Source organism: Sinocyclocheilus anshuiensis, unplaced genomic scaffold (genome assembly GCF_001515605.1).
Source record: "Sinocyclocheilus anshuiensis isolate Anshui unplaced genomic scaffold, SAMN03320099.WGS_v1.1 scaffold801, whole genome shotgun sequence".
Classification (NCBI taxonomy): Eukaryota; Metazoa; Chordata; class Actinopteri; order Cypriniformes; family Cyprinidae; genus Sinocyclocheilus; species Sinocyclocheilus anshuiensis.
Genome location: NW_015536541.1, coordinates 295784 through 323777, shown reverse-complemented (window position 1 = coordinate 323777; position 27994 = coordinate 295784). Strand labels below are relative to the sequence as shown.

The window sequence follows — 27994 nt, the reverse complement described above, 5'->3', positions numbered from 1 at the left end:
TGAGAGCCTGTTCTAGTACACCCCAAAACAAAATCAAGACTTTGTAAAAGAGCATAATAGGACCCCTTTAAGTCACATAATGGCAGAGGTCTAATCCTGGAGAGTTGTAGTCCTACAGATTTCAGCTCCAAACCCATCCAAGGTTTTCAGGGTTACTTGATAATTACAGGCAGGTGTGTTGGAGCAGGGTTGGAACTGAAGTCTGCAGGATGGTAGCTCTCCAGAAGCAGGGTTGGTGATCCCTGCATTATGAAAATAAAATGGGTAACTTATTGCCCAGCAATTATATAACAATGTATAATTAAACCAAGTACCAATCACTTTGAAACACTAAGGTGATGTAACATCTACCATTGCTTGGTGAAATCAAGTAATATGTATCTGCATGACTGGGAGTTTTGTAAGAGGACAAAATAATTCCTCATGCAGATTTCACTTTTGTTTAAATTGGTCACAAAATCCAGTCATTTCAATACATGTCTGCATAATTGGAGGTTTCAAATGAGGGTGAAAAAGACTCCTACACACATTTCCCTCATGTCTCAAGGTTCCCTCGTGTTCAGGTGTTGCAAATTTGCCACACTGACCAATTAATAGCTGCTTGGTTTGAAAGAGACTTGTGTGTGAGTGGTGCTTCATGCATCACTACACTACTGACAATGGACAACAGACCTTTTCTGTACGCAAAATTTCCCAGAAATTTTGCTAATGTGACCGTGCTTTTAAAGAAAAATGCTGGAGACCCAAGACTGGTAGAATCATTTATCTTGTGCGTAATTACAGTCATATTCTTTACGTTCATAGTATTCACACAGAGTACATTTAGAATAAACTCAACACTTGTCAAGAACACAAGCACTGGGCTCATTTAGCGTCAGCTGGCCATTGATAAATCCTCTAAATAATACAGTGTGTCCAAAGCTCCGCACAGCATCAAACACAGTGACATTAGCTGCTATGCAGCAGAGTTACATTACAGCCTGGAACCTATAGGGGACATTAAAGCAGAACAGCAAAACTGAGCACACAGTGGTTGAAGGAGAAAAAGGTGAATGTCGTGCATGGCCTAATCAGAGTCCAGACTTAAACCCCACTGAAAATCTGTGCAATGACTTGAAGACTGCAGTCCACACACGGTCAGCATCAAATTGAACTGAACTTGAGCAGTTCTGCAAAGAAGAGTGGGCAAATATTGCAAAGTCTAGATCAGTGGTCGGCAACAGGCGGCCCGTGGGCCAAAACTGGCCCGCCAGCAATAATATCTGGCCTGCGCCCGCAGCCAGATTATTTTGATAGCGGCTGGTTCTAAAATAGATCTGTCATGACAGCAACAGTTACTCACAATCACTTCGTCTTTAGTGATTTTGCCTTCAAAATAAAAGTACGAGAACGTTTTTGCAGCAATGTTTTATTTTGAGATGAATTGAGAGCTTTAAATTTGAAAAGTTCTGAAAGAGTCTGTGGCTCGCTAGACACCTCTACAATAGCCGTCATGAAATGTGTGGTGTGAAAATACTAACAGTGAAACTTTGAAACGTAAAAGTAGGCTACATCAAATAATTATTACAAGTTAGGCTCCATTGTGTAACAAGTAAATTAAAATGATACACATTTATTATTCACAATATGGAAAGAGGAAATAAAAGTTCGTTAAGAGCATGACTCAAACATGCCATTAATGGGCTTATTAAATCCTCTTTTATTTTTTTAGTTATTTTTTATCCATTCCGCATCTCCCACATGTGTGTGTTTTAGTAAGGCGGTCTGTGTTGCAAGTTGGTGAATGAAGATACTTGCCAGGTTACGTGTCACTACTTTGCTTTATTAATTTATCCAGTGTAAAACCCGGACACCGCCACACAAATGTGGCTTTTTGTTAATGACTATCCTACTACAGGATTTAACACAGAGTAACAGCTCACTACCAGTTACAACAGACACGATAACAGTCTGGCACAGGCAATTCTAGTTGCATTTTTCATCAATTCATTTCTTAAATTATCTTTTGACTATGTTCTGGGCCGCCATGTAGTGGCGCAAACTTTTTTGGCCCGATGCCAAACTTACTCGCCGACCCCTGGTCTAGATGTTCAAAGCTAGTAGAGACAGAGACAAATCCCAACAGACTAAAAGCTGTAATTAAAGCAAAAGGTGGTTCAACAAAATACAGACACAAGGAGGTGATCCTTTTTCATTCAGTGATTGTTTTTTTTTGACATGTTGGTGTTATATCTTTCACTTGGATTTTATAAGTTGCACTGAGTAAATACAGCTGGATAAAGCAAAAATCAACAAAATGTGATTATTTTAAAGAGAGGTGATTCTTTTCTATACCCACTGTAGGAGGTTGCTAAAAAGAGGCTTAATGTGACTACAGAGATTGTTGGGAACATGAAACATCACACTGAACAGATAAACTCATCTACTCATAAGTCCACTTTTACAGCCTCATTGCATTTCTAATCACGCTCTTGCCTGCTCTGAGGCCCTTCCTTCAGGGCGCAGGCTGTGTATACCGCTGGCTAAAAATAACCTATATAAAAGATCATTTGTACCATTGGCGGTGACTGTTTTAAACCAAATTCTTAATTGAGGTATTATCATGAAGTATCTTTATGGGTAGGTGTGTGTACACATGTGTATGCATATGTGTGGGCATACATATATATATTGTATTGTATTAATTTTTTATTTATTTATTTATTTATTTTTATTATGTGATATGTGAATGTATAGTATTATCTGTTAGGATGTATTTTCTATGCCAGTGTCAAAGATGAATTTCTGTTCAGGAAATCTGTACAGACAATAAAGTTAAACTAAACTAAACTAAACTACACAGGCTTAGTAGGCTACTCACTTAAAGTGAAAACTGGCATCTTCCATCAGTCACGATTTTTTGGATGTTGGGTGATATGGATGTCACTTTAATCCGCAGACAGTTCGTTGCAGATAAGACACACCGGCTTTGCAGTTACAAAACTAGGTAGGATGACTGTATAGTTGTCTTTCCATTCTTCTTTGACTTTGTACGTCCTATTTTCGCTGTCAACTTTCCTCTTTAGACTCTTTGATAGTGCCATTTTCTTTCACCAGCTAGCTTGAATGTTAACATCACTCTGCACACGACATAATAGTGTACCTTCAGCACACAAACAATTTTTAAAAATGCAGTTTAGTACGTGAGGATGCCAAGGAATAATTCTGAGTGTAAAAGTAGGCTACGTCAAATAATTATTACAATAAGTTAGGCTCCATTGTGTAACAAGTAAATTAAAATGATACACATTTATTATTCACAATATGGAAAGAGGAAATAAAAGTTCGTTAAGAGCATGACTCAAACATGCCATTAATGGGCTTATTAAATCCTCTTTTATTTTTTTAGTTATTTTTTATCCATTCCGCATCTCCCACATGTGTGTGTTTTAGTAAGGCGGTCTGTGTTGCAAGTTGGTGAATGAAGATACTTGCCAGGTTACGTGTCACTACTTTGCTTTTCCAGTGTAACCAGTGTAAAACCCGGACACCGCCACACAAATGTGGCTTTTTGTTAATGACTATCCTACTAACACAGAGTACACAGAGTAACAGAGTTACAACAGACACGATAACAGTCTGGCACAGGCAATTCTAGTTGCATTTTTCATCAATTCATTTCTTAAATTATCTTTTGACTATGTTCTGGGCCGCCATGTAGTGGCGCAAACTTTTTTGGCCCGATGCCAAACTTACTCGCCGACCCCTGGTCTAGATGTTCAAAGCTAGTAGAGACAGAGACAAATCCCAACAGACTAAAAGCTGTAATTAAAGCAAAAGGTGGTTCAACAAAATACAGACACAAGGAGGTGATCCTTTTTCATTCAGTGATTGTTTTTTTTTTGACATGTTGGTGTTATATCTTTCACTTGGATGTTATAAGTTGCACTGAGTAAATACAACTGGATAAAACAAAAACTGTGTCCGTCTTCATTTCAGGCTGCAAAGCAACAAAATGTGATTATTTTAAACGGGGATAATTTTCTATAACCACTGTAACATTTGGATGAACTGGAGCAGGTATTCAAAGAAATGGATTGATGGAATGATGGGAATAGTGATAAAAAAATCTAGATGGATGGTTCGGAGTAGTTATTGAATGGAAAGATGGATGGATGAACACTGACCAGGATATCTTCTACATTAAAGACATCCAGACTCATTTACAAAGACTGATTTGACAAAAACATGGCCCCTACTGCATTGTGTCTGTGACCTCTGAACTATGACCTCTGACCTCCATTAGGGGTGATGGAGAAACAGCCCTCATAACACTGGATCAATAATACACTTTAAAACATGAACAACCAGTACCAGCACAAAGGACACTTAATGTAAAATATTTTCTAGTTAAATTATCATTCTGAACCATCTGCCCTGGGGAAAACTTATCAGACTGTGCTGCTAAATACTCACTCAAACCAGGAAGACGGGCAATTTTAAGCAACACCGCAATGTTTGAAAATCAGGCAATTAGGGAAACTACAAAACAAATTAAACTTGGTGAAAGAGTGACTGCAACAAAGATTATTGAGAACAATTACCCAGAGGGACACGTCAGTTGCATACTTACGATCAATGTGACATTTAAAAAAGCAGACGCATTCTTCAAAAGTAACAAGTATTGATTTTACAAATAAAAAACAAAACAGTTCTGTCTGTATGTGTATATATAATTTACTTGGTGCTGCTAAGTTACAATCAAATTTCTGAATATTTTTATGATCACAGATTTCTATGCCACTTCTACTGATTTATTTCTTTTTGTTCATAAATTACCTATTAATTTTTTTGCTTCAAAAACAATGGCAGCAAAGGATGAAACTAGGTTGAATTCTAAATATAAATGTGTAAATATATATTAAATATGTATAATAAATATATATAAATTACATTTTAAATATGGTAGCAAGACTGTTACAGTGAAAAAAATTATGATACAGTAGGTGACAAATATTAAAAATATAAATATTAGTTCTCACTTTAAATACAATTGATTTAAAATTTAAATAATTTAATACTGGTTTTAGAAATACACTAGCATATACAGTTAAATTACCTCAAAGCTAACAGACATGGACTTTAAGCAACAAAACTCCAATTTTGAGTTCATGTGGTCTTTACACCTTTTTCATACTTATATGAAACCCTACAAGCAGGTCTTCACCCAGTTGACACACATAAAACACCGCAATTTCATATGTGTCAACATGCTAACTTCGTCAGACAAGCCACTCTCAAACAGTCACTCTTATACAAAGACAACGACTACAAAATCCACTTGTATTCATGTATAAGGCATCAGGAGACAGAGGGGAGTCCACACACACTCCACTATGGTAATTCTCATTAGCGGGCATAACTTCGCCAAAAAAGCCACTCTCAAACAGTCACTCTTATACAAAGACAACGACTACAAAATCCACTTGTATTCATGTATAAGGCATCAGGAGACAGAGGGGAGTCCACACACACTCCACTATGGTAATTCTCATTAGCGGGCACACGGAGGACGAGTCTCCATTGGCTCAGGTTAAAGAGGGTGAGAACAGAGAGAGATGGAGGGCGTTTTAAAGTAACTTCCCAGAGGAGTAACAGCTTCCACTCAACAGAAATACACACGCATTATTATAGTTGATGGACAATTGGAGTCCTGGCCATCTGCTCCTTCTGTGTTTGAAGTGTGCAAGTACACAAGCTGGACTGTTAAGAGTTCAAGCTCAAGGTTAAGTAAGGCCCCTGCATGCCACTTAAATTCATACATTCACGCATCCTTCTGCCACAACTTAGCATCGTATAAAAAACAGCCATTTTGTAGAGCCACTGGTGTGTGACGGGGAGAGAGCATGTTCCTGTATTGCTCTACAGCAGGGGTGCCCAACCCTGCTCCTGGCGATCGACTGTTAGGGTTGGAGCTGAACTTTGCAGGACAGTCGATCGCCAGGAGCAGGGTTGGGCACCCCTGCTCTACAGTCTACAGTTCACTCTATAAACAGTATGTTAACCTGAGCTCTTTGTTTAAAGCAAGCGGTCAAGAGTTGGCTGGTTAGCATCATCTGTTAGCCCCTGCTGGTAGATGCAGTAACTACACCATCTGCCTTTCTCTGCTGACGGCTGTAACTGTGAAATCTGAGGGAATTTTTTTGTAAGTAACATATTGCAAATTGCAAATATTTCAACATTCTATAGTAGTTGTTTATCAGTGCCTGACCTTATTTTTTTTTGAAGGCTCTTAAAAGTGTGAAAATGATTTATAATTTGCCTAACATCACAAGATACTTCCATAAACATTACAGTTACTACACACATCCAGCACACACCAACACAGGAACATGTACCAACTTCACTTTTATATGACAGATACGTTTTTTTTAAATAGAATTATTATCCAGAACACGATTTGTTCTATTTGATCTATTATAACTAAATTATTATACTGTAACAATAAAAAACATAATACACATTCTAACATTTTTTTGCATTAATAATATACTTCCGTTTAACTGTTTTGGGTCAGTAGGTTCTTTTTTTTTTTAAGAAAAATTATTACTTTTATTCAGCAAGAATAGAATAAATTGATCTAAAGTGACAGTAAAGACTTTTATAATGTTACAAAAGATTTCCATTTCAAATAAATGCTGTTTTTTAAACTTTATATTCCACAAAGCATACTATTAAAAAATTATCAGTTTTCAAAAATATTAAGCAGCACTTTTTTGATTAATTCTGAGTTATTTTTTATCCATTCCACATCTCCCACATGTGTGTGTTTTAGTAAGGCGGTCGGTGTTGCAAGTTGGTGAATGAAGATACTTGCCAGGTTACGTGTCACTACCATAGACTGTATAAAAACAGTCACTACTCTGCTTTATTAATTTATCCAGTGTAAAACCCGGACACCGGTTTTCTATTTTCAGCATTTATAATAACAATAAATGTTTCTTGAGCATCAAATCAGTGTATTAGAATGATTTCGGAAGGATCATGTGACACTGAAGACTGGAGTAATGATGCTGAAAATTCAGCTTTGCATCACAGGAATATATATATTTTTTTACAATATAACAATATTTTACAGAAGTTTTTACTGTATGTTTGGTGAGCAAGGCTGCATTTATTTAGAAGAAAAAAAATCTTATCAACTCCAAATGGTAATGTAATTATTATTGCCAATTTATTTCCATAAATGTCTTGGGTTAATTGTTCTTTCTCATATGAGAATGGAAAGATCTCGCATTCTTTGCATTTTCCACAATGCATCCATGTCACAAGACACAAGTACTGATCTGTCTATGTTAAGTTCTAGTACTAAAACCAATGGAACAAATGAAGCTAGTCTTCTCCTCCTGAGTTACCTAGCAACAGCAAACAAAGATGAAAAACTTTGGGCCGGCAACAGTGCCTTAACTTGTAAAATGATTATCTTGAGTGCACCACTGAGAATTAATGCATACAAATAATTATGAAATCTCATTTCCAGGAGGGGTGGCTCATATTTATATCCAAACTGTAAATAATTTATGCTGGGGAAGTGGATAGCAAACTAGTGCAGGTGACACCTGGACTATAAACACTTTCTCAATCCACTTTTCAAATTAGGATGACTCCCATCAAGAATGTTGCTATTTTATGAGAGGAAATGGCATTTGTTCAGAATCAAGCATGAGATTTTGGTGCTGCATAACGGCTCACATGGTGAATTATTTAGCCTCAATCACTTATGAAGGCTTTCTCCTGTGGTTGCAAGTACTGATCTAAGGACTCCACCATTTGCATGTTGAGTTTTCTGACGTCTCTGCGATTCATGGATCCTCCAGGCCTTTTCATGGCTCTTGCGTTTGGTTCTCCCCTCCAGCAGAAGAGCATTTATCTGTTCATTTCCAACGTTTTGAATTGCCAAATATACTTTTTTATTTTTTTTTATTTCATTAATTTGTTTAAAATATAAGTTAAATATATTAACAATAACAGTACATTAGTAAGTTCATTTTAAATGCAATTTTTTAAATAAAAATTTCTAAATCCATTTGCCAACTGTTTTTCTTAGCAATTGGTTGGTTGTGTAAAATGCCACTGGATAGTTGAGATGTGGGAGCAACCAACGAACTTCCATGTGTGAACTGTCCAATGACATTTTATCGATTGGCAAAAGGATAAAGAAGGGCAAGTGGCAAATGGATAAAGAAAAGTAATCTGTAAATGCATTATAAAATTCAACTGAAATTATGCACTTAAAAATATTTATCAATTTACTGTTAAATTTAACTAGATTTTAAATATCAATCAAATAATCTTTAATATTGAATATTTAAAATAAACTATTTGAAAATGTATTTATTTACATTTAATTTTTTTTAATTTCATGATTATTGATTTTTTTTTTTTTAAGCAATACTTTTAGTCCTCCACAGTCCATATGTTTGCCACTTTTTTTAAAGAAAAATGAAAATTACAAGGAAGGACAGAAAAAAATGGGACTAGAAATGATGCATTGGCACCAGAGCTTAGAATGGTTAAAAACAACTATGCTAGGCCATGGATTTGATGGTTCTTTCTTTTAGATCAATTCCTTAACCATTTGAAAAGGTTGTTACCATCTCAGCCATAAATTTAATGCTGCTATACACCACTGTACATGTTACAGTTTGCGTGGAAAGATTTCACTCATGTAACATTGTCTAATGATGCATGTATTTGCTTTCGTGTGCTTTACCTCAGGGACGAGGCGGTCCAACTGTCTGACACGGTTTTGGTGGGAAGGGTGTGTGGACAGCCACTCGGGGATGGTGGGTTCGCCTCTCAACTGATCATAGATCTCCATCTGCTGCCAAAACACTGGGCCCGCCCTCACGTCAGCACACGCCTGACAGAAACACACACCAATCTCAATAAATACACATACAGAGATGGTTTTCAGGCATGATAAAGCTCCGTCACCATCAAAGGAAGCAAACAGGGAGATGACAAACACACACACACACACACACACACACCCATGAGCGCTCGAAGCTCTGGACAACGTCATTAGCTGGAGCTGAGAGCAGGCGGGATCAGGGACAGCATGACTCATGACTAGTCTAGCAAGCCTCGCATCGTTACCGCAGCAACGTGCCAGTGTCCTTCACCGAGCCGGCTGTGGCAGGCCAGATCTGGGCCCGTTTACGAGCAGCAGGCGGCCCGTTATTACTACTGTAAGAGATAGAAGGGAATTGACGGTTTCTCCATAATGATGCCAAGCATGGGATCAGGAGACATGCTGTCAGGAAGAGCACTACACCGTGAATCAGATCACTGCTACATACAGAGAAATGCTTCCGTCAAGCAGTTTGTAAAGAAACAGTGCCATCTAGAGGTCATGTAGGATCCCGTTGTTCCCAGTTTTAATTTATCCTAGTAATAAGAAGTTTCTAATTATTAGTTATACAGCTTTTATTTAGAGTGACATAGAGGTGAAATGTGTAATGAAATGTTTAGCATCCCTGAAAAAAAAAAAAAAAAGCAGTGATTGGTTAGAGTATATTTATTCATGTATTATATCACATTTACATCCAAATGCTAATTAATTTACATAATCTACATGAAACAAAACCTAAATCCCAAACCCTAGCTTTAACAGTTATTTGTTAACTGAAACTAAAACTATTAAAAATTGTTTTCAGTAATTCAAATAATGCTGAAATCAAATTCAAAACATAAATACCAGTTAAAACTAATACTTAATAGAATATAAACAATACTAAAATAACACTGAGCTATAAACAGCTTAAATCATCTTCATTTAGTCTGATTTCCTGATCAGAAAATGCTGTTTGTGTCAAGTTTGTGGAATTTTTATCAAGCCTGACACAGATGTTTTTCAGAAAATGGTTAAAGTCGGCATGAAATCAAAATTGACTTTATTTACTTTACTAGCGCACATTGCTAGTCTTGATGTTAACAATTAATCCGTGCAAGTTAATCAGCTGAAAAAAATTGTTTGTCTTCGTAATCTTTAATCAAAATCTGAACATTTGCTTCCGCTCTGGAATGGCAGTACTTCTCTGATGATGTCAGTTTGACGGCTTACGCAGAATATCCTTTTAAACACACCCCTCCAACCGTTAGTTTGATATGAGTGAGAGACAGAGAGGAGGAGCGCCAAAATAAAACCATGCCCTCTATTCAATATTCCGTTTCAGAAGGAAATACGTCACTACACTGAAATAAAGTCGGCAGCAACTTCCGGTTCACGCGGACTTCAAGGTTGATAATTCAGTTATGGGGTGTAAAACATGCTCAACGCCAAACGTCTACTTGCAGCTATGCTTCTGCGACGCAGCAATATGCTGCTTATCCATGGATTGTAAATTCTGAAACATATGAGCTGCTTACACTGTGAAACTTGTCTTATAGTGCATTTTAGGTGGACATTCAATATGTGCTCCCTTGGAATTGAACCTTGATAATAATAATAATAATAATAATAATATCTGCAGTACCTTGGCAGCCAGCTGCAGGCCAACCTGGTCCGCCTCTGCCTCCAGCTTACGACTGAAGGGCCGGTCAAATAAGAACTACAACACAGAGAAAATTAAAGAGAAAATATGCAGTTAAATGAGCTATTCTGACAGAGCACACACAAGCTATATTGAGTAAACAGAGGAAGATGGACAGAATAAAATGAACCATATTTGGAGAACAAAATGACTAGGAGATAAAAAGCCCAACCATTAAAATGTAATTTATTTTAAATGTAACAGGGGAAAGATGATAAAAAACAAGGAAAGAAAGGGATGAAAATATCCACATTAAAAGGAGAGCAAGAGAGTACACGGTATCTTAGAAGAAAAACACCATAAAAAAACCAAAGTACAATTAAATTGAAAGTGGGCCTTTGTTTCGCACAGTACAGTGATCCAGAAAATGCTAATTCAATATCCATTTAGAGAACAAATAAATGTAGCTGAATTTTAACTAACCTCAAATTGAAGTCTTTAGAAACCCAAATAAGATCTCCTCTGAGATATTGTTATTGTTTTACAATGGTGGCGAGAGAGTACTTGAGAAGGTTTCCTTGAGCTCGAGCAGAGGAGTATAATTATTAACGTTTAAACGGTCTTTTAGGGATTTTAGAATCAATATTTAAGGAGTGTTTGCATCATTAATGGACAAACCCAACCTAAACTCAGTCCCTTAAATGTCTTATACTTAATTCTGAACAAACTATATATATATAGAGAGAGAGAGAGAGAGAGTAACTGTTATAATAAATTCCTACTTTTATTCAGCAAGGATGCATCAAATTGATCAAAAGCGACAGTAAAGACATTTAAAATGTTACAAAAAATATGAATTCATATTTCATATTATTTCATATGAATGCTGCTCTTTTAAAATTTCTATTAAAGAATTCTGAAAAAAATATTTCCACATAGATCTGTCTGTCTGTCTGTCTGTCTATCTGTCTGTCTGTCTGTCTATCTATCTGTATATCTATCTGTCTATCTATCTATATATCTATCTGTCTGTCTGTCTATCTATCTATCTGTCTGTCTGTCTGTCTACACACACAAAATATACAAAAGTCATATTATTAAATTATAATATATGCAAGCACTTACATAAAAATATATAACCCGTAAAATATTTTAAAATAAACTATATTTTTTTATATATTTTATGTAAACATATTATATTTACATTGGTTTGAGACTAGCAAGACAAAGGGCCGCAACCAGTGGAAACATGTTGAAAGAAGGCACATTATGAATCAATTGAAAAAAAGAGAAAGAGAGAGATCATAAGGTCAGCCGTCACCTGCACTAGTTTGCCCTGTATCCACTGGCCCAGCACTGCTAAACTGTCCCGAGGACAGATCGCCCAGATCGCCGTTAACAGGATGAGAGACAACAGCTCCACCACGTGAGACAAACTGGCCTGCTCTGCCTGAGAAAGAGAGAGAAATTCATTATGGGCTTCTTTTTTTGTTGATTTCGTCATTTATCTACTATGCTAATTTGTTTGTAATTCTGTGTTAAGAACCTTTTTTTCACTCTTGCTTAGCAGCCCATTCTTTGACAGCATGCCCAATTAGGAACAATGCAGAAAAACAAACAAGCAATTTAACAAAGAGAGACATGATGAATCACACTGAATTGTAATCACGATACACACTGTATTGAAAGAAGGGCAACAGATATGCCAAAACATGTCCATGAGTGGCCGGGTATATGCCTCAAAGCAGATTTGTTGGGTAATTATGCCAGCTTCATGGTCATACAGTTGTATATGATGGTGTTGAAGGAGCATTCTGAGATTCTTGTGATAAGTGTAATGAGGTCTTGTGGTGTATACTGTGTATACAGTAACGGGAATCATTCGGTTATATTTTATATAATCATTTAACCTATTACAATAGCTTATTTGCATTAAAATTTATGTTTTTTATTTTTCATTACTGCTGTCTATCAACTCAAATTTTGGTTTGGTCCTTAAACAAAGCTATCGCATTCAAAAGACTTAAATAGCTCAAAAAATATAGCAAACAAATCATAAGTGACACTTTGGAGTCATTTTTTTTTGACAGCCACGGTTCACGGTCTACTTCAGTGTGGAAAAGAGCTGCTTGGACATTTTGCGAAACCAAAAGGACACACAAAATCTCCTTTTGTGTTTCACATATGCACTACCATTAATAAGGTAATAATAATTTATGCTTATGCTCATCAAGGCTGTTAATCAAAAATACAGCAAAACAGTAAAATTGAGAAATATTTTTTCAATTTAAATTTTAATATTTTAATAGATAATATATTAAAATATTAATAAAGAAATATATAAATATATAAATAGATACAGGGTGACACTGCGCTGTATATACAATATTGAAGAAAAATGCGATATGCGATACCTTGTTAAAAAATGTGATATACTCTATATACAATATTGTTTAAAGTGTGTAAAATCAATTTCATTTTAAATATTTAAAAATTAAAATTATATAACCAATTTGTTTCACATTCTTTCTTGGAAAAGAAAGAATCACTACAACTTCTGAAAGTGACCAGCACAGCAGTTTTAGCATTACATAAAAAGAAATGTCACAAATTAGAAATTGTAATTTTAACATCAGTGTGAACATACAAAAAAAAATTGTAATAATAATGGCACTAATTTTATATCATTGTAACTTTGCTTTCCATACACTTTAAGTGCTTCTTCATATACCACAGCAAAAACTATAGTCTGAGAAAGTTTAAACATGATTAAAGGCAAGTGAACAGTCAGTAAAAAAAAGAAAGAAAAAGAAAAAAAAAAGAAATACACAATTTACAAGCATAGATAAAATAAACAGTAGTATTCAGGTACAGAAATTTAATAATTAAGTGTAAAATAACACTGCATAGTGTTCACTATATGAATTAAATTTAGATTCATCTTTGTTATAGCCGTTTTGTTGTTTTGTTAACATTAGTGACATATTCAGCAGCACGTATTTATAGGCTGCTGTCCCTTTAAATCCGACTGCAGGGATCCAGTATAATGATACACATCCGATTTCTTTCTCAGCTGTTTACATTCATTTAAAACATAACCGACTGCGTTTACGAGAATGATCGTCGAGACGGGTACTATTGACATAATTCTGTGTGTATGTGTCTGTTCAAACATGAGGAGATGCGTAAGACGAATCAACTCGGTGTTCGAGCGCCGTCTGAAACGCGTCTCTCGGCAGAACTGAAGATATGCTGTGCGAGATGGGGCTTGTGCACACGCTTCAGGTGTGAGTCAGACAGCAAGAGTGCAAACAACCTATTAGTTTAAATGGATTAGAAATAGTACATAGAAGGGAAGCTGCATTTAGTCTCAATGGATTCTGGGAGTTTACATTTGAAAGTTTGATAGCTGGAGTTTGAATAGTCTTGGCTCATCTGAACATTCCATCAATGTAAGTCTATGGGATTTTTGGTGGTTTTGATAGTCTGGTTTACGAAAACTGTAAGTCAGACCAGTCTGAAGGTCTGGGCCGAGTTTGATGGTTCTAGCTTGAAAGCTCTAAGAGGAGATAGGCGTCGAAATTTGGCTCAGAAGAATAATAATAATAATAAGATTAATTTCCTGATCCTGGTAGAGTAGACTACAATGCCGGCTGTTCTGACTCACAGACTGTAAGTTTTTTATATTTAAGGAATTTGCCACTGACGATTCAAACTAATGTGTTTTTTTAACCTTAAACCGCATAAACACATTTCATTACATCAAATACACAAAATAATGTTCTTTTTAGCAACAGCATATAACCCCTTTAATTATAATTTCAAGAGATCTTACAGTTGGGGACAGAAAGACAAGAGTCGCGATACGGCTGGATTAAACTTCAAAAGGCAATGATGTCATTGAATAAATATGAGCACTGCATGTTTCAAGTCAAAACTCGGCGCGGATGTCTTTATTTGAATGTATCTGAAGGCAACTGACTGTCCTCAGAAACGTGTCGTTGGCATTTTAATTTCATTTTACCTATAATTCCTGATAAAACAGCGTTTATGAGCTCGGAGCTGCTTTGTGTACAGCCGTTACCGGGGAAACCACAATATTTAAGCGCTCCTAAAGCGCCACCTCGTGGCAGAGAATGAATTTGCATTTCCAATAAGCCTTTCTTTGTGATTATGGTCAGATCAATGCAAAATATCAATTCATGTTTTTACGCAGCAAACACAGAGTTGTAAATGAGAAAGAAGTTAATGTGCCTTCTAAAATCTAAACAATTAAGACAGTAATATTTATACATTTTAAATTGACAATTTATATGCTTGATTTATCCCTTTTCATAAAAATGGTCTAAAGGCTGAAATGCTGTTGTATAAGATTTTTGTTTTTGTGAAAACCTGTATCTGAACTGTAAATCATGGCTTGCATGGCTGCAAATTAAATGGCTTTCTCAAGCCAACTTAAAAAGGTTTGAAATCTGTTCCAGCATCTGCTACTAGCTTGTTGCAGCTTTGAAATAACAAAGGAAACACTCATGAGCCTAACAGCATGTTGCTTGGCTTTAAAGGGACTTTTTAATGTCACAGAAAAATGTACTAAATCATTTTATTTTTTCACAACCACGTCATATTAGTCCTGATATCAGTGTTAAGCTCCTTCACCCTAACCAGAGCCACAAGCATGCAGTGATGCAACAGCTCTGAAACTAAAACAACTCTTTAAACCGAACCCTTAACAGCGCTTAGTGCCTCTGAGAGAGGACGCCTCCTTCTCTTCATTTAAACCAAGAGAAGAGATGAAAGTAAAACACGACACATGCAAAAGAGAGATAAAGTGAGTACTTGAATCTAATGAAGGGTCTTTTACTTCCAGAAAAAAGTTGAGAGACACAGCAAAGGAAGTACAAATTTAGTTTGATCCAAACTATAAAGGCCAGAGGCAGTGTGACGACCCTGACAATGGGTGCAGATAGCAGACCATGTAATACTCATATACATTTACATTTAAATCAAAATGACCCTAAGGGAGAGATTACTTAGAGAAATTAATACTACGCTCTTGGATACTTTACTTTTAGCATAATTCATTATTGGGTTAAAATAGATTCTGATAAAATGACAAAAATAATGTCCATTCGGGCGTTTCTGTGCAGCGGTTTGACAGTGTGGGCGGGACTTACTGCATGACCAATCAGAGCGTGAGCCATCTCATGTCCCAGTATGAATACCAGCTGATGGATGTCTGCTACAGCCTCCAGCATTCCTGTGAAGATGAAGACATTTCCATTCTGACACACACAGACACACACACACACAATCATTCCAGCTGTGAAATCAGAATAATTTTCTCCTCTTAGTAATCAGTCTCAAGATTTTCTTTAATCATCTGCAGTGAATTAAGAACACTTCTCTCTCTTTACGAGAGTACTAAACTGTATGAAGAAATGTTCATACACGTAGCTAATAAAAAAATTGTCAAAAACTGTCTGGGTAATTTCACAAACAGGAAATTCAAGAATGAGGGTTCGATTACAGAGTATCTATATATTTTTATTAGGACTGTCAGTCAATTAAATTTTTTTAATCTAATCAATAACATGATGTAGCGAGTAATTGTTCTAATTAATTGCAAATTAAATTTGGCTGTGAAAAAATACCCACAAAAAATAATTTTAAGCCATTATTGTGTTAAATGAGAAAAGTATCAAGTAGACATTACAAAAAGTAGCTTTAGAAATAAATATTTTATTTGATTCAGCATAAAATGTATTACACTTAAACGTTTAGGCTATAACGGCCTAACATAAACTATGGAACATAAAAGATGATCATTTGAAAAACATCTCAGTATTTTTTGTTCATACAAAGAAAGTCATTGGTAACCAAAACAGCTTGGTTCCCAAGAGTCTTCAAAATACCTTCTTTTATGTTCCACAAAAGAAAGTAAGTCATACAGGTTTGAAACGACATGAGGGTGAGTAAATGATGACTGTGGGGTATCAGACCGAATCAGACAATCTAAGATTTGGTCAAGAACATGGTTGAAACACGAGGAGCCGAATTCCACAGAGGCCCAAGACACAGGATGTTCGTAAATCAGATCCTGGCGCCACAAGCCAGTCTGAAGCAAGCCTAACCAACCAACTTTCACAGAACAGCTTTCAAAATTAACACAAGAGAACACACTGATCATAACATCTCAGGAAGGAGATTGTCAATTTTGGGGCAAGTAAGCAAGATTAATGGTCAAAGAAATGCACAGCATGACCATCATGTAAACCAGTGATAGTAATCACTTTAACCAGACCACAACTCCGCGTCGTCAGCCAACGCCCAACCACTGGCTTCCCAAGACTGAACTTCCAGCCAGTCAGTAACCGCGGGAAACCCCCTTTTCTGCAAGGATGACAACAAATGGAACCCCGGACATGCAACGCAAGTACCTCCAGATTCTAGCTGAACTGGTGCATTTAATATAAATTTTAACCTCATTGAGGAACTCAATGCGAGGGTTAATTAAGTGATTGATGGTTGTTCAGGTCTATGCACATATTAGAATGATTTCTTAAGGATCATGTGACACTTTATACTGGAGTAATAATGGCTGATGGAAATTCAGCTTTGCACCACAGAAATAAATTATATTTAAAAGGATATTAAAATAGAAACCGTAATAACATGTTGCAAGATTACGTTTTTTTTCTATATTTTTGATCAAATAAATGCATGAGCATAAGAGACTTCTTTAAAAAATATATGTATATATGCACATACACGGCCTGTTTGTTTGCACATTAATTATGGACTCGTGTGTCTAATTGTGTACGATTGCTGTATGTCCTGTAATCGTCTTTACCTCCATTACAATCGTCATCCATCTAAACTTTACTGGTGATATACTGGTTTGCTTTATTCAGCCCATACAGACTAGTCCTGACTTCATATTTCTTATTAAGAGAGGGATGTTTGTTCCCAACAATCGCTGCAGAAGTTAAGGTTACGCATGATGACGAAAGCACGTTGGTGCTCGCCCTCCCGCCACAGAACGTGACTGATGCTGATTGCACTATATATCCAGAGACAGATCAAACAGTCTAGAACAGTGACAGCTGTGGTTGAATGTCATAGAAAAAAATCCCTCCCTTTTGCACTTTGGTGGTGCGTCGACGTAATGAAGAAACCTCCCGTCTTTTACAAAGACTTTGATGAAATAGGGACATATACATAATACATATACATACTACAGTCAAATAAGGACATATGCATACTACTGTTCAAGTATTATGCTCACAAAGACTGCATTTATTTGATCAGAGAGGAAAAACAGTAATATTGTAAAATATTATTACAATTAGTAATTACTAGTAAATAGAAATTAAATAGAAATAGCTATTTTCTATATGAATGTATTTTAAAATGTAATTTATTTCTGTGTTGGCAAAGCTGAATTTTCAGCAGCCATTACTACAGTCTTTAGTGTCACACGATCTTTCAGAAATCATAATAATATGCTGGTATTTCTTCTTATTATCAATGTCATAAATAGTTGTATTGCTTAATATTTTTATGGAAATTGTGATTTTTTTTTTTAAAGAACAGCATTTATTTGGAAAAAAAATTTTTTGTAACTTAAGAAAAGTCTTTACAGTCACATCAGTTTAATTTCAATTCAATTTATTTCTTCATTGCTAAATAAATATGTATTACTTTGAAAAAAATGCTGTATGCCCAAAATGCTGTATCAGTACTTCATATTGTGTATTATTCTCTTTTTTTGTGTATGTATATAATGCTCAACATACAATATGTTGGATAATGAAGAAGCAAGTCTTCTAAATACACGCAAACTATAAGACTGACGATTTCTTTGCAGTTAGAGTTGCTTCTCAAAATTGGCAAAACAAAAAATTTAAATAACTAAAAAAATGAATAGACTTGGATTATTATTAGAGAAAGACTCACAGGCAAAACAAACGCATTGATTGTGGGGCCGTCCACCACATGGACCGTCCAGGGGACAGAGGAAATCTCAGCAATGTCCTGGTTTCTCTCGGCCAGAATCCGAACCGCTTGCTCCACCACCTGATGCCTGGGATCCGATGGAGCGATCAGAGAATCCTTAAACTCCTCCATATACTGAGAGAGAGAATGAAGGAGAAAGAGGAGCAACAGTCCATGATATTAAATGAAATGAAATAATTCAATGATTTGAAATGAAATGAAACGCCACATTTAATTTTCATAATATCCCATAGCACAGGAAAATGTAATTCAGACTAATCATTTTGGACCAGCTCCAGGCACTGGCATACAACTATTTGCAACTTGTTGCAACCAAAAAAATAACCGTAAACAGACTAAACAAGTTGTGTGGACATGACCAACTGCACGACTGAGGTCGTACCTGCTGAACACCAGCAGTCGGGTCCTGCCTGTAACTGGAGATTCATCCAGGTGAGTGAGTAAAACGAGGGAGACGAAGAACAGCAGTCCTGCCCCTGCTCCCACAAAGTGCCAACGTCGACGCCACGTCCATTCACGAAACAGCTGCTTTTTATTGGGCGGCAGGGCCAACCACCATTTTCTGATGCTCCTAGAGACAAAGAAAGAGATACACATAAAATCTGAATTTTTATCATTAAACCTTAGCTCCCCCTCACAGAAAACCAAGAACTTTGGTGCCATGACCTGCCATATGCACCCCATTAACTAACCACAGTAATAATGTAGTAGTACATGGAGACAGTATAAGCCAAGGATTTTGGTAGATTTCTGCTTTTCACATAACCTGCAGAACATTTGGTGGACTTCCTGCAGGTTATGTGAATATAAAACATTTTTGTAAACTGTTCTGGACTATAAATGCCTCAAATGTACACGTTCACTATTGTTCACTTTTTTTTTTTTTTTAAGAAATCAGCTAATAATTAGGGGTAGGAAAAAACGGAATTGATTTAAAATATTGGCCACTATATCCATCACTGGCCATAACAAAAGTAATAACATTCTGACTAAATATGTATCTACAAAGAATATAGGCCTATTTAGATGTAGTTATCTGATGAATTTTATGTTAAAAAGTTGTACAGATTTAAAATATTGGCCATCCTATTCACCATGTTGTATAAAAATACACCGGCTGCCCAATATAGAGTTGCACACTCTAATATTTCTGAGCACTTTGATTAAATTGTGCATTCACTGTGGCATTGTTTTGACAATGTTACGCAACATCACAACATTTATTTCCATCAAGAGATGCTTTAATTTTTGACTCTCAATGGGAGAGTCGAACCACTCTGTAAAGTCGACTCCAGCACATCCTAAAGACTTTCAATAGGGTTAAGCAACTTAAGCTCAGGACTCTGTGGTGGCCAGTTTATACATGAAAATGAAAATATGAAATTCCTCATGATCCCTACATCACTATTTCACAATTTGGGTGACACTGTCATCCTGAAATATGCACATGGGTACGTCTTTCAAAGTTAAGAAATGAAATGATACACAATGCATCAGTTAGGATTAAAAGAGTCGTTGCAAACCATATAACATGCCAGAAACATTCATCTCTGCACTAATTATCCAATCCTAGACTCTTCACTATTTGCTTATTTAAATCCAAATGGCAGCTTTTTTTTGGCCATTTAGTGTGTCATATCTTGGGCAGCAGCATCGGTCATCACTCTTGCTAGTTAATAACCTAGAGCTTTCCACTGATTCACCAGTTTTATTTGTTCTTGACACAGGCTGATGACTGAAAAAAAAAAAGTAAAACCTCACCTGCCCAGTATGATGGCCATAAGCTTCTGTAGAGGCTTCAGCACCATCCATATCAAGGGTGCAGGTAAAGCTCTCAGTCTGCCTGAGGTGTGAAACTCACGCGTGGGCTGAATGATCAACGGCGCCCGATCAGCTGGAGGTCTGAATGCAGTTACGCAGGTGTTAAGTCCTGATCTTGATCTCAGACAGAGAGATGAAGAAGCAGCAGTGACGTATCCTCTTGATTTCAGAGAGGAAGACGAGTTTTTCCTCATGAGATCAGTCCGAGCAGAGGCACAGAGGGATGCACGGCGGTGAGCCTGTCTCTGTCCACAACATCTGATCACTGAAGGGAAGCGGTTTAATGCTCTTATGGTGGACAGCATATCAAGTTTGACCAGGCGAATACAAATCTGCTCCATTGTCATTATAAAACACACTGAACATTCAACTTCATACCCTCGTTTGCGTAATAATTATAATGATAAACTAAGTCACAGTTTGTAGGTTATATGGGCACATTATGCATTTTAAATTCACATACTAATCTCAGTCTTAAAGCAAAGTCTATGAGTCTACATGTAGCAGGTGGCATTACACTTTAACCAGACCGCTAAAACATTCAGTGCTGTTAGACTTTCATTGCGACAACCGCTTAATTATACACACTAATTATTTAAAAAGTTTATCTGTCTGTTTTGAGAAGTTCTTCATTGTAAAGATGCCCTCGAAACTCTCCTCCGCGTACTTCACTGCGACAGTTAAATCTCTCCCCCTGCGAACGGCGGCACTTCACCATGGTTCCGTCCGTCAGTCACATTTATTTATTTAGTCATTTGGGGGGGGGGGGTAATAGGGTAATATTACTGGGTAATAGTAAACCATTTTTTTCTTTAGGACTACACCACTGATATACACATATACATATACATATTATGCACACACACACACACACACACACACACACACAAAGAAAAACAAGTAGAATAGAAAAAATAGAAAGCTAGTGTTTTTTTTGTTTTGTTTTTTAAATAAAAAAAGAAGATAAATATAGATAAAGTAGAATTAAAATAGAATAGAAAGTGTTAGAGTTAGAGGGTCAAATAATGACACAATCATTCATATTTTAACACTACACGATACCTTTTATTAATCATTCCATTGTTTTCTGGTCATTTTTACCCGCTTTTAGTAGAGAATACACAATTACCACCGATATTTTTAATTCTGCATTTTAGTAAAACTTTATCGTGTCTGTTCAGATCTTGACATCTAGTGTAAACCCAAAACTGAATAGGTGTTTATATGCAAATGATATTATGAAACGCTAAAGTGAATTAAATTAAACAGGAAAAAGTACAGCTTTTGCCAGTTATATCAAAGTTCACCATTTTGTTTTTACTCAAATTGTGTTACTCCAAATTCAGTGAATCTTTTTCATAATCAGTGGCGGTTCTATCCCACAGTAATTGGGGGGCCAGGCAGGGGCCACTTGTGCTTTTAGGGGGCACACTTTTACAATTCCTCTTAACCTACTTCCAGTATTATTTATTCAGTCATTTTTCACCATGTCTTTTATCACTGCAATCTCTAGAAGTAAGCTATAACGATTTCAACTCAAATGAATGTTTCATCATGTTTAATTTATCTGTCAAATAATTATAATTTTGTATTGTAGTGTCAGGGGCGTCATGCACTCATTTTTTGGGGGGCACGAGTGAAGGGGGGGGGTTCTCGTCATGCTTGTCATGTGACACACAGCAGTCACTGTAACTTATAGGTTATAATTATGTTTTATTTATTTCTTCCCCCTTTTTATTCGAAATATTCCCAAACGTGTTAACTATATCATGAAATATCTCGATTCTCAAATATGTAAGTAAATGCATGTTGCACCTTTATAGATTATGTTAGTTGATCATAATGGGCAAAAGCCTAATAGTGTAATCTACGCATAAAACCCCATCTTTTTACTGAAGTACCAGATATGGGTGTCATGCCATCAAATATTTTAATACGACTGATTTTGTATTTAACGTGAATTTAATAAAAACTTTGTAAGTTACTAATTATAACACTTTCATTGTACAGAAAGAGAGCAAAGCACATTTATCAGAGAAGATTATCATTGACTTCAGTCTAGCCAGAGTTCAAGCACTCTCAAAAACTCCCATTATAATCACTGAAGCTGTTTACACTGTGAAATTAATATCTTGCTTACATTCGTACGCACATCTGCACTTTGTTGTTTCTGATGAGATTTCGCCGAGAGCAGAAATCAGTCAGCGAGCGCGCGCACTGCGCACTGAACAAAACTCCGGTGTTTCAGCGACGATGACTCATCTGAACGCCTGATTGGCCATTGCATTCATAAGCTCAACAGAATCGTGTGTGATTGGTTATAATGCGCAGCGCTGTAAAAACGCGTCTGTCTCTGGCTCTTGCGCCTGTCAGCGAACGCAGATTAGATGTTATACTTTTTTATTATAAATATAAAAATCTACATGAATGCAATGTTACACATACAATGATACATTTGTTCTCTGCAGTAGCAGATTTCTTTATGCTAAGTTCTTCCATTGAGGTTGTTAAGATTTATTGTTATTATTTACACAGTTTCTGTACTGATAGCTTGTGTAACAGGTGCATCCTCTTCTTCGTTACAGCTTTTAACGTGGTTGACAGGTCTTGTAGTGTACAATTCATCTGGGCTGTCAGACTCAGTAACACGAGTCTCATTCGTGGCCTGGCTGCTGTTGATTGGCTCAGAGGAGATGAATGACAGTAACTGAGGCTGCCTTACTGTTTCATGAAGATGAGAGGAGGAAGAGCCAGTCTCGGGGAGAAAGTGTGTATTAAACAAGGTTTCTATCTGTAACAGGAAAGTCTCAATGTCAATCTCTGAGACCTGCTCCAAAATCTTCTGGATTGACGTAAGCATCTATGGACAGACAGACAAAAGAGATCATTTTTAATTATAAAAAGAATCATTTTATAATTGTAATTATTTAGCAGAACTCATTCAACTAACATGTAACAATAAATGCATATAAATAAATATCGATTTATTCACTGTGAAATCAATTATTATTAGTGCTCAATCATTAATAATGGTTCTTGATATTTTCAATATTGAACATTTTTTCTGCTTCATATTTTTTGTGGAAACTGTGATACATTTTACTTTTCAGGATTCTTTGATGAATAGAAAGTTCAAAATAACAGCATTTGTTTGAAAAAAAAATATTTTGTAACATTATAAAGGTCTTTACTGGCACTTTTGGCTAATTTAATTTGTCCTTGTTTATTTATTTAAAAAAAACATGTTTTTAATGGCACTTTTGAATGGTAATATATTATGGTTTCCACAAAACATATGAAGAAGCACAAATGTTTTCAACATTGAGCAGCAAATCAGCATATTAGAATGATCTCTAAAGGATCATGTGACACTGAAGACTGGAGTAATGATGCTGAAAATTCAGCTTTGCCATCACAGGAATAAATTACATTTTAAAATATATAAACATAAAAAAAAAGTTATTCTAAATTGAAATAATATTTCCCAATATTAATGTTTTTATTGTATTTTTGATCAAATAAATGCAGCCTTGGTAAGCATGTGAGACTTCTTTCCAAAAATCTTAAGGATCCCACACTTTTGACCAGTTATATGTTTTAAATTAACTATTCAATTTGACAATGATGCAATGATGATAATCTTGAATATTTGAGAAAATCTACATAATTTCAATAAACTGTATCACTCTGAACTGAATTAGAAATGGATCAGCAGACAGCTTAAAATGTCAAAATACATTTGCAGATATTTCAAAATTGATTTAACAAATTACCAATAAATGTTGAATGCTAGACATAATGAAAAATCAGCCATTAAGTTTCTGTTTGTGAAAATTGTACTGCCATCGAATACAAATGACCTAATTCAACAATAACCCAAAGTTCTATCAGTCTGGGCAGTGAAGGAACAACTCTGAAACTCTGAACTTGTAAAGGCTGGAACTTATGCAAAATTGAAATAAAATGTAAATTACACAGAGTTTTAACTTTAGTTAACTTTAATGCATGTGCCTTAGAGTAATGAGTATTAATTTGTAATTTATTCTGAAGCAATATTTTCAGTCTTCTATATCAGTTCTTACATAAATCAGCATATTTGTATTTGCCCCCTCAAATTGATTTCCAAGGCTTTTTTGTTTTTTACCTAAATAAAAGGCAATTTTTTCATAATCATATCAAATGTTTGTGTTATCTTTCATATAAAATTCTTACATTTTATTAATAAATTTAATTTTTTATAGTAAGCCTCTATCGGGCTGTTAGCAATCAAATAAAATCAGTATCAACAAAATTTATGTTTCCACTGCAGAAGAAACGGAAGCAGCTGAAGTGGATGCATTTACACAGACAGCTTAATGAAGCTCAAATGTACTATGAATGCATTAACATTGCAAAATTACAACTGCATAAATAATGTTATGAGCTTAGAGTTTTAAGTCACAATGTCAATACATTATTCATTATCAATCGTCATTTACGCTGAATGTAATAAAATCATAATCATTCTAGCTGAGATCTCTTGCAATTTTCAAGTGCAGTACTGTATATACACTGGGCGGACTGTGGGTGTGATATGAAGTCTAGATGAGACTTATTACCTTTTCCAGGCAAGTTAGAGAAGAATCTCTGCGGAAGAGCCTGTCCATTGGTACACTCCTGTAAGAAGAATAAAATATAATATATATAATATATATATACATTTTCAAATGTTCTATTTGAATATATTTTAAAATGCAGTTTATTCCTGTTATGGCAAATCTGAATTTTCAGCATTCATTGTCACATTTATATCACTACAATATTATTTGAGGCTAGTTTATGAAACTGTGAATAATGTGCAGCGTTTTGTAACTTTATATTCCTATTTTTATGTATTCTAGCTTCCCTCTTCCAGTCGAAGACAAGGTTGCCCACACAAAAACACACATAAAACACGCAGCTCACCCATGAGACAGCCTGTACTTGAACACCACCCATTCTGCTCTTCTCATCACTTCTGACCAATCAGGAAGCTCAGATGAGTACTGGATGTTAAACCGGTATGGAAACCCTAAAAAACAAACAACCCGAACTGATTCAAATTCAGCTGCAGCCGTTGTTGGGCTTATTTTATTATTTACACCTTTGTTCATTTATTCTTTAACAATCATGACTCTAGCACTTAGCACAAAGACCATTAAACATTTACAGAACACAGATAACCTAGAATAAGAAGTGTTAAAGCTGCTGTAAGGGATTTGTAAGTGAATGCATGAGTTTCATGGAAGAAGCTGTGACATACTCTGAGGTCCAGAGGGTCCGGTCTCCTCCTGTACCAGCAGACAGGTGGTCTGAGACAGGGGAGACGGGTTATTTGAGTTATACGGACTGACAATCATTCCGATGAATGGAGCACCTCCTCGAGAGAAATAACTCTGCCATAAAAACAGACAGAGAGGATGTGACACATAACCAAAGACACCATCCTAGTCCAAATACAATATAATACAGTGATGTGTTACCTGGTATTTGGCCTGAGTGTCAATGTCTCTGAGAGAGGGGTTGGGGTCAAAGTCTGGATGAGAGTGGTACCAACCAACCACACTTTGACCTTTGGCCCCGAGCAGCTCCGATGCCTGAGTCTGAGAGACGGGGTCCATCTCACACTGCAGACCTGTGCTCAGGCTGTTGCATGGTTCTGCTGCACAGATCTGCACAAACATCAGCAAAATAACAAACGAATCATCATGCATTTATTGTCACAGCATTCTTAAACTGACTGAACTAACCGCCAGACTCTATGATGAATGAATCTATGAATTAACTGACCTTTAACACCTTCTCTTCCTCTTCATATGTTCCTCCTAAAAGGCCAATTACCTCTCCCATGGATACATGAGCATGCTGAGAAAGGATTGGACTATTAGTACAACATAATACTGAGAAATTAATGAAAAAGCCAAAAAAAAAACTAACAAAAACAAACCCAAGATTAACTATATCTGGAAACCAGCTCTACATCATACTCACTATGTCCATGACAATAAGAGCCTCAGCACAAACTATCACTCTGAACGGTTCCTGAGACAAGAAGACACAACAGACAAAATAAGTTTGATGAGATTTATTTCTATACAACAAAATAAATGACAAGTGTTATTTTATTATCACCGAGACACTATTATAGTTTATTAAAGTTGATTACATTTTTATGATTTTTTTTTTTTTTTAGTTTTTATACATTTTTATTTCAGTTTTAGTTTTTTAGTACATCAAGTTAAACTAAATGAAAATAAGAAATTGGCAAGTATCTGAAAAGAAATAAGTTTTTTTTTTTTTTTATAACTGATTTCGTTTCGGTTAACGTTTATTTTATTTCAAGTAACTCTTTTTTATTATTTTAGTTTTAGTTAACTATAATAATCCTGATGAACACACAAATTATGAAGAGGAATTACAGTAGAACTGGCAAACACAGGCATTTCGGTGGCACTTCCCGCTTGAATTGTTTCAATGATTAGGACAATTCCTAATTATGGAATTTACGTGAAGGCTGGAACACCCTATATGACTTTTGCTCAGATTTTCCCGATTTACAATCTGGAGAAGTCAATGCAAGTTGCCTAAAGTCATAGCAAGCCAGCTGATGATGCCCAGTTTTTATCTCTAGCCATTGACAAAGTTGACAAGTGTATGATGGCTAGTGTTTTAAAATCTGTATTCCAGTCTTAAGGGTGAGGGGGTATGATTAATTGTGTTTATTTTTTTTTTAATCATAATTTTAGAATTAATTGTACTTAAGATAAAATGATAAACCACGTTTTTAAACATTTAAAGACTGATCAGACATTATTAACAAGTAATAGAGTCCGACCGATATATCGTTTTGCCGATATTATCGGCCGTTATATGAGCTTGTCGCCGATATGAAATTTTTTTTCACAGAACATATAACGCAGATAAAATGCTTGAAATGGTGTAATTACGTAGTTTGTCCAGCAGAGTGCGCGCCATTGTTTGCTACTGGCGACCTGGATGAAACGCTTTAAAGCTTAATTCTATGGAAAACCATTGAAACTCTGAACCATATCTCCATAACGGCGCGGCGAATCCGCAACAAATTCGGGGGATCCCTTCAGCTCGAGGAACCCTCTCGAACGTGAATCGAGTGTACGTCTAGAGGCCCGCTTTCGAATGAGACCACCCCCGCATCGATAGCCCCCGGGGTTCGGGAGTTACAGGTGGTTAAATTTGCGGTCCGGCGCCGACCGATCAAGCGATCCCGACACGCGGAGGGTGGTGTTCGAGAGGGCTCTTCGAGCTGAAGGGATCCCCCGAATTTGGTGGAGATCCGCCGGCGCGTTCGCGAGATAGTGACAACAGTCAACACTTTCACTTTGTAAGGAGGTCTCTTGTTCAGGCAGCAGCATTCAAGCGTGGTTTTATTCGACCGTAAGTGCCCTGCGAAGTGGACTTCACATGAAATTCCGCCATGATTCCAGTTCCAAGGGAACGTACACGTTACATTCAAAGGGCATTAAAGTGCGCGACACGTGAATTTATATTGTATTTATTTACAGAGGTAGGGGAAAGCGGGGCACAAAGTAACACTTTTTGACTTTCTCAGTTTGTGTAAATCCACATGGGGTTCAGAATATATATAT

General features: G+C 36.2%; 2 protein-coding genes across 2 annotated transcripts in view; both read right to left on the bottom strand.

Annotated features, from left to right (window-relative positions):
- Positions 1 to 8599: 8599 nt before the first annotated feature.
- On the bottom strand, positions 8600 to 21072 carry LOC107697537 (metalloendopeptidase OMA1, mitochondrial-like). Its single transcript, XM_016498337.1, has 7 exons — positions 20292 to 21072; positions 18894 to 19101; positions 18471 to 18644; positions 15689 to 15796; positions 11836 to 11964; positions 10518 to 10592; positions 8600 to 8902 (listed from the first exon to the last, which is right to left on the bottom strand). Exons 1-7 carry the CDS (start codon positions 20696 to 20698, stop codon positions 8678 to 8680), a joined length of 1326 nt encoding a protein of 441 aa, XP_016353823.1. The 5' UTR covers positions 20699 to 21072; the 3' UTR covers positions 8600 to 8677.
- Positions 21073 to 22682: 1610 nt separating this feature from the next.
- Positions 22683 to 27994, bottom strand: part of LOC107697304 (histone H2A deubiquitinase MYSM1-like) — an 11002-nt gene continuing 5690 nt past the window's right edge. Inside the window, exons 14-20 of the mRNA XM_016498030.1 lie at positions 26361 to 26411; positions 26160 to 26234; positions 25853 to 26041; positions 25633 to 25765; positions 25296 to 25401; positions 24950 to 25007; positions 22683 to 23211 (exon numbers count right to left, since the gene is read on the bottom strand). Coding sequence (XP_016353516.1) covers positions 22879 to 23211; positions 24950 to 25007; positions 25296 to 25401; positions 25633 to 25765; positions 25853 to 26041; positions 26160 to 26234; positions 26361 to 26411 — 945 coding nt within the window. The 3' untranslated portion in view covers positions 22683 to 22878. The remainder of the gene's footprint in view (positions 23212 to 24949; positions 25008 to 25295; positions 25402 to 25632; positions 25766 to 25852; positions 26042 to 26159; positions 26235 to 26360; positions 26412 to 27994) is intronic.